The sequence below is a fragment of the Drosophila bipectinata genome, chromosome XR (assembly GCF_030179905.1).
Source record: "Drosophila bipectinata strain 14024-0381.07 chromosome XR, DbipHiC1v2, whole genome shotgun sequence".
NCBI lineage: Eukaryota > Metazoa > Arthropoda > Insecta > Diptera > Drosophilidae > Drosophila > Drosophila bipectinata.
The window spans coordinates 15724365-15732362 of NC_091735.1; the positions used below are offsets into that span (position 1 = coordinate 15724365).

General features: G+C 38.5%; 1 protein-coding gene across 1 annotated transcript; it reads left to right on the top strand.

Annotated features, from left to right (window-relative positions):
- Positions 1-7259: 7259 nt before the first annotated feature.
- Positions 7260-7804, top strand: LOC108132398 (high mobility group protein D-like). The gene has a single exon (XM_017251816.3). The coding sequence runs from the start codon at positions 7462-7464 to the stop codon at positions 7627-7629; it is 168 nt and encodes a 55-aa protein (XP_017107305.2). The 5' UTR covers positions 7260-7461; the 3' UTR covers positions 7630-7804.
- Positions 7805-7998: the final 194 nt, after the last annotated feature.

Sequence of the window (7998 nt, forward strand, 5' to 3'; positions counted from 1 at the left end):
AAATATGTACAGAAATAGTGTTTAAAATTTCAAAAAGATCGGTGCAGTAGTTTTGAAGTTATGAGTTACAATATTCTTCAAATATTATGCATTCAACTTAAAAAATAAAAAAAAAATGAAAAAAAAAAAATTTAATACCTTACCCTCCCCTTAAAAATTGGCATATATCTGTTAAAATAAATTTGGAATACTCATCGAAATTGATAATTTTTCAACAAACATTTTTTTATACCATTGCAGAGGGTATTATAATTTTGGTCAAAAAGGTGCAACAAATGAAGGAGACATCTCCGACCCTATAAAGTATATATATTCTTGATCAGGATCACCTCCTGAGTTGATATGAGCATGCCCGTCTGTCCGTCTGTCTGTTTCTACGCAAACTAGTCTCTTAGTTTTGAAGCTATCGACTTGAAACTTTACACACACCCTTCTTTCCTTTGCACGCAGTATATAAGTCGGAACGACCGGAATCGGCCGACTATATCCTATAGCTGCCATATAACTGATTGATCGGAAATGGTATAACTTCGGTGTTTTTAGAGTGAGAGAGTTCAAATTTTACTTGAGCGATATTTTTGGCAAAATAATACGACATGCCAAATTTCGTAAGGATCGGCCGACTATATCCTATAGCTGGCATATATTTGAACGATCGGAAATGGTTTTTGGTATTTCTACCAACTTTGGTATGTTTGAAGATAGAAGTTTGGGACTTTTTTCAGATTTTATATTGTAATAAATTGGATTATATATTCATATTCCCATAAGGATCGGCCAACTATATCCGATGTTTGCGATATATATCCGGTTTTAACTGCAAGGGTATATAAACTTCGGCTCCGCCCGAACTTAGCTTTCCTTTCTTTCCTTTCTTATTAGAGTATTTTATAATAAAAATACTTTTAAACGATAACCGGGCTCTTTAGTAGAGCAAATTTATTTTGAAATTCAGAAATATTTACTTTAGTTCATATGCACAAGACGCCTTCACAAAACTAATTCAAACTTGAGACAAGAGTTCGAGAATGGTGAGAAATGAAATTAATGAAAATACAATTCAACTTCAAAATGGATTTCAATGACGTTTTCCATTTTGCAAAGAATTAGTTGACAACTGTTCTTCACGGCCGGGGAGACAGGAAAATGTCGCTGATTAACAGGCTTAGCATTCCCCACATTAATTGTGTGTATATTTAGGTTCGTTTCGCTTCCCTTTCGCTTAAACTTCCTGGGCAAACGACGAGAAACATTTGTTGACACTGTCGAGCTCCAATCTTTACTCTTCTGTCATGAAGGTTATGCTGATCCTTGTCCAGTTTGCCACTGATCTCGCCAGTGTCTATTTCGCCTATCTGCAAACGTTTGGGTAAAACGTCGTAAAATCAATACCTAGATATTCATATAGGATATTCATATATTCAATATAGATATTCATTGATTTATGAATGTTTTCGTACTCTCTGCTGATTCTCAGCTTCCGATCCGCTGATCCGTTTAATAGTTTAATGGTATTTCTCCATTACGGCCTCCGCAAATTTTCCTCGGTTATAACTTATCGAAGTGCCGAAATCAAGAAGGCTGTACACGGTGCGATCCAAAATCTGAATTGGCAAAAACCGACGAAGGGGTTTCATGCTTACAGAAACCGAACAATTTTGCACTTCCTAATATTTTTCCAACAAGGAAGATCTCTGGAGGAGAATTAGACGATAAATGTTTTCTATTTTGACGCAGTAATAAACTATTATTGTTTTTGTCACAGCCTGTGTTAGTTTTGGAATGGCAATCGACTCATTCCTAATTACTCTGTCATGTTTGACTGCTTCCGGGCGGCGTTCGATGTCCTCGGTCTGTACTGCCGGGCTTGGAGTTTTTGATCACCTCGCAAAATTAGGTTTGTAGGTTTATCTGCTCCATAGAGCAGATAAAACACTCGCTTCTCTTTTAGACAGTATTGGTATCGGTGTCCTTTCAGGCGACAGTTCCAGCACACCAGGGCTAAAGATTCTATATCTGCCTCGCTTCCTACTTTCGGACGGCTTTCCCCACAAGGCTCGTCGACTAACTCCACGACTTCCCGCCGGTATGGAGCTTCTTTGCATACCCGTGCGATCGTTTGACGTCCTCTAAGGAGGCTTATCGGCGTCGACAAATCTCTCTCAGTTCTTGAACTGTTTCTACCTCAAAATTCAAAATTTCATGCCGTATTTCTGGCTCAGATTATTTTGGGAATGCTAACTATCTTGCGAGTTGACCAAGTCGTTTTTAATTGGTTGATCATCTCATTCACACTGTCGTAGAACCCGTCAAAGGATTCGTTGGGCTTCTGGTTCCTGCTTCTAAGTAACTCGTCTATATCTACGTCGTCTCGATTCTGGCGGTATTGTAACCGGAGCGCAGAACATAGCCGGTCCCATCAGACTTCCACTACCCACTTGTGATACCGCAAATGAAATTCCGTGGCCTTTCCGTCGAACATTGCGGCACAGAACAGCAAAATTTCCATCCAAGGTATGAAAGGTGAGATAAAATCATCCATCGGCACGCCTGATCCAGAGTACTTGATCTTCCATCCATTCCATCCATTTAAAATAAGTCATACCTTATCCAGTTGAATCCCAAAATCATAACTACTGCTACGCTAAGGGGACATCAAGGGGGTATCCTGATGTAGGCAGTGGCGGATCCGTGTTGCGGACTGCGTCCCAAACAATATTGGCCTGATGAGCGTTTTCTCTAAATTGGGGTGACCTATCTTTCTCTCTTACCGAAGCTTGCACCAATTCGGACATTTTCTTAGACCGTATAGTGAGGAGCCTTCTCTCCATGTCTAGAAGGGTCATGGCAATAGCCTTGGGAGGTCATCAGTTACTATTCTCGCCGGACCACTATCCATCTGACGTGTTTTTGATTGAGATCGCGTTTGAAGACCTTATGCAATTGACCTACAGGAAATTTTGACTGCTGGACAGAACTCGCTCTTTTTAAAATGTACGTCTTTGCAATTCTTATGAAACTCGTGCTACATTCACTTCCATGGTCCTTTCTTTTTACGAAACGACTGAATAAAATGTTTTTTTTTTGACTATTATATCTTATTTATTGTTATATTATATTTTTGAAAATCTATGTTGAAAATCTTCTCAGATCGACCAAATCTGTTTTTCAGCCATGAAATATCGGGTATGTTCGCGGGAGTAACAACCTCTTTTAGGCGTCCAATGCGTTCAGAATCATTCCCCCAAACACGCTTGAAATCGGGAAGCCATCCGAATATTGTTCTTTTAGATGGAGCAGATTCTGGATAACAAATGTCAAGCCAAGTTTCCGTACGGTTTCAACAGTATTTTTACCCATACAAAAATAATGTTTTGAACACTCGAATATATCTTCCGAACGGATCGTCCAATTGTTAAAAAGTTTTGTATGTTTCGTTTAAAGGTATGTACCGAATAGGAAAATTACTGAAATTACTGAAAATTTTAGTTGCATCACCTATATGATATATATCAGCCTCTGGACTCATCAGCCAAACTGTTACAAAAGGGTCGCCGTGAAATTTAAAATTATGTCCGCACTTACCTGTGTCGCCGAAAGTGTTGATCGGCTGAAAATGAGTCTCCGAAAGATCTGGATCGAACACCCGACTTGGGGCTTTTGGAAACTTTTGGCAAAAATCGTATTTATACCCTTGGTACGGGCATTATTATTTTGGTCAAAAGTGTTCAACTAAACGCAGTGACGGAAACATTTCCGACCCTAGAAAGTATGTGTATCGGGATTCGGATCAGGATCAAAATATTCTTGGTCAGGATCACCTCTTGGGTCAATATAAGCATTCTACGCGAACTAGTCTCTCAGCTTTAGAGCTGTCGACTTTGCACACACCCTTCTTTACTTCGCCTGCAGTATATACTCGGAGCGGCCGGGTTAGGCCGACTATATCCGATAGCTGTCATGTAAATGCAATATCAGAAATAACCCTACGTTCGTGTTTTTGAATATAGAAAGTTGGAAGTTCCTACAGCTTCTATTGTGGGCTACCTAAAAAAATTACCTAAGGATCTATCGACTATATCCTATAGCTTGTAACGCTTGTAGAAAAAAGGTAGTTGGAAAAGGTTTGCCATTTAGAAGACCAGTTTAAAACTAGAAAGGGGCATAGGAAGATTAGGAGGAGTGTAACCGGCAACCGGTAAAATGGCAACATTCCGTTGGGGCATTGTCACTCCGGAGGATTCATGACCACGGAGGATTCAGCGCCAAATTTTGGCGTTTGTGCATTGATTCCCTCATTGCACCTCCTCAGATTCAGTTGAGTGGATTGTTTTACCTAAGTACGGTGAAGTGTAAAGATCGGCGAACAAGGAGCTTAGGTCCAGGGGCGAAAAGATCAATAGGTAAAGCCCACCATTTTGGTGGCCAGTGTTTAATCCGTAGAGGCTCGGCAACAGGATAGATATTACCGGAACGGAGTGAAATTTTAGGCAGCCCCAAGGGGTCGGAGCGGATCTGAGGGACTCCGGAAGACCACGGTGCAAAGCAGCAGGAGCAGCGTTCGCTGGAAAAGTACCAGTTTGGGGATAATTAAAAAAAAAATAAAAGAAAAAAAAGAGAATATGAAAAGATAAACCAAAACCGATAAGCTGAGGGAAATAAAAAAAGACTCAATCGGCGGGCTTAACCACCGTCAAACCTTTTGCTCGAGGGGCAGTTTTGTCCCAACCGCGCTCGACAGCGCAAATTTATTCCTCGCCGCGAAGCGGAGTAAAATAATTTAAAAGACCATCAGTTTTCCGGCGGAAAAGTGTCCCAAGAGTGACCCAGTGTACTTCGGAGGCATTCGGCGACCCCGGCGCGATAATCCGGAGAACTTTTTCCGGGGGCCGAATCCACGTGGGATTTCGGTATATGGGTAGGTGTTAGTTTTTTTTAGTACTGTTTTGTTAGTGAGTAAATTTCATGTTTTTGTGATGATGATGGCCAAAGCAAATTCCAAGCGTTTAGGAAGAAATATATAATGAAAAAAAAAATTGGCCAAACTCGGTTCGAAGTGATAGTGTGGCATATAGTATATATATACTTCTAAAAAAATGCGATATACTTATACTTTCTAAAAAAAAAAAAAAACAAGAAAGTAAGAAGAATAAGAATATCCATTTTCCTTGTTATTTTGTTATTGTTAAGTCCAAAAATTTCAGCCACCTCAAGTCCGAGAAAGCGCTTTCGACGATGGATTTGCCAATTCTGTGGTGAGTGTGAATGTACTGATCTTACATACATAATACCAATTTTAGTGACAAAGAAAAAAATAAATGAGACCGAAAGAATAAATATTTGGTAAAACAAGGAATATTTCCTAAATATGATGTCCAACCTTAAATTTAAATAGAAAAAAAGGAAATTTTAAAGTAATTTAAATTCTCAAGTCCAAGTTGTTCGAACCATTTCGTTGGCCAGTTTTTTACTCAAGTTCGAGCGTATGTTCGTTTACATGTTTGATGTAATTTCCATGTAATTATATTTTAATATGAAGGTCTTGCTCATGCCTAGTTTGTTTGTGTTGTTTTGAAAAGCCAATTCTTTTAATCATCTTAGCTTTAGGAGGTCAAATTCTTTTAGTGGTCAAATAAATTTTTATAATGTGCTAAGTAACTCTATTTTTTTGACCCGACATAACACCCGACATAAATTGAGAACTTGAATTTCGTATCATATACGACTTTCAGCACCCAATCATTATTTTTATAAGCTGCCATGAAACTCAGCAATCGGCTTGGAAGCGTGGGACTTTTTTTATGTTTTATATTCTAATAAATTGGTTTTACAATGAAATTCGAATAAGGATCTGAATACTATATGCAATATTTGCAATAAATATCCAATCTTAACCGCAAGGCTCCGTCCGAGTTTAGCTTTCCTTTCTTGTTTTCTTTCTTTTAGTAACTTATAAGTTTTATTGAAGTAAGTTCCAAGGAAGTACCGGGTATTACACTGTCGATTAAAGTTAATAAAATAGAATAGACGTTGCAATTGGTTTTAAAACTGTTTTATTTTAAAACTGTTTAAAACCTGGCAAAGTGGCATTGTAATTTTACCCAAAAGTATGCAACTAAAAGGAGGAGTTATCCCAAATCTCTGGGGCTTATACATTTTTGTTAAAGATTATTTCTGGAATAGATATACACATGTTATATTCTTTAAATTAAATTTACATGTTCAGGTTTAATTATACCCTTGCAGAGGGTATTATAATTTTGTCCAAAAGTGTGCAACGCAGTGAAGGAGACATCTCCGACCCTATAAAGTATATATATTCTTGATCAGGATCACCTCCTGAGTTGATATGAGCATGTCCGTCTGTCCGTCTGTCCGTCTGTCTGTTTCTACGCAAACTAGTCTCTTAGTTTTAAAGCTATCGTCTTGAAACTTTGCACACACCCTTCTTTTCTTTGCACGCAGTATATAAGTCGGAACGGCCCGGATCGGCCGACTATATCCTATAGCTGCCATATAACTGATTGATCGGAAATGGTATAACTTTGGTGTTTTTGAAGTTAGAGAGTTCAAATTTGACATGAGAGCTATTACATAAGAGGGCAAAACATTACGACATGCCAAATTTCATAAGGATCGGCCGACTATATCTTATAGCTGCCATATAACTGAACGATCGAAAATGACCCAACTTTCGTGTTTTTGAAGATAGAAAGCTGAAACTTAATACAGATTCTATTTTTGGCCAGTTGATCCATCCTAACGAATTTCATTAGGATCGGCCGACTATATCCTATAGCTGCCATATAACTGAACGATCGGAAATGGTATTCGGTAGAAATATCAACTTTTGTGTTTTTGAAGATAGAAGCTTGGGACATTTTTTTAGATTTTTTATTTTAGTTTATTGGTTTTATTATGATGTAATCATAAGGATCGGCCAACTATATCCGATGTTTGCGATATATATCCGGTTTTAACTGCAAGGGTATATCAACTTCGGCTCCGACCGAAGTTAGCTTTCCTTTCTTGTTTTTTATCATATAGATAACATATGTTTTGCAATATTACATATATATTATATAAATTTATTGTAAACATATTATAGACTATTTTAAAGTCTGAATAGCGGGTAAGAAGGCACTTTCATATAATATTTGTAAGAAACGGTGCCGTAACTTTCGTGTTTTAGGAAATATAACTGAAATCAGTAGACTATATTCTATAATTGTCAAACGACTGAGAAAAGTATTCTTGGGAAAATCAGTACTAACTTCAAACTCACATGAGAAGCTCGAAATATTTAACAAGAAAAAACAAACTGAAATGGCCGAAAGACCGAAACGACCACTTTCCTCCTACATGCTGTGGCTCAGCAGTATCCGTGAGTCCATAAAAGAAGACAACCCCGGGATCAAGGTAACCGAGGTGACTAGGAAGGCAGGTTAATTATGGCGTTCAATGACGGACAAGTCGGAATGGGAGGCCAAGGCTGCCAAGGCCAAGGAGGACTACGTTTGCGCCATGATGGAGTACATGGCCAATGGTGGCAACAGTGCTGGGGACCAGATAAATAAGCGTCGTTCAAAAGCAGAAAGAACGACTCTCATGCAGAAAGGGATAATGTGACAAGTAAGAAGTTAACGAGCGGGTAGGCGTAGCAGCACCATCTTCAGTGACACGCACAGTATCCCCACAAGAAACACTAACATCGAAAAGCTTCAAACAAACATACAATCTAAAATACAATCAATGTTTTCCCAATGTTGTAAGCGATAATATATTTCCATTGAATAAAAGCTTTAGAAAAAGATAACAAAAAAAGGAAAAAAGGAACGATCAGTTGTGCCACACAAAACAGTTGCACTCAATTTCGTTTCAATTTCACTTTAGGATGCCACACATACCTGTTTTGAGTGATTTCAAACACACCGACAATCACCGACCAAAGTTACAGCATTACCGATCATTGGGGTCGAAGATGTCTCTCTTGCTGCG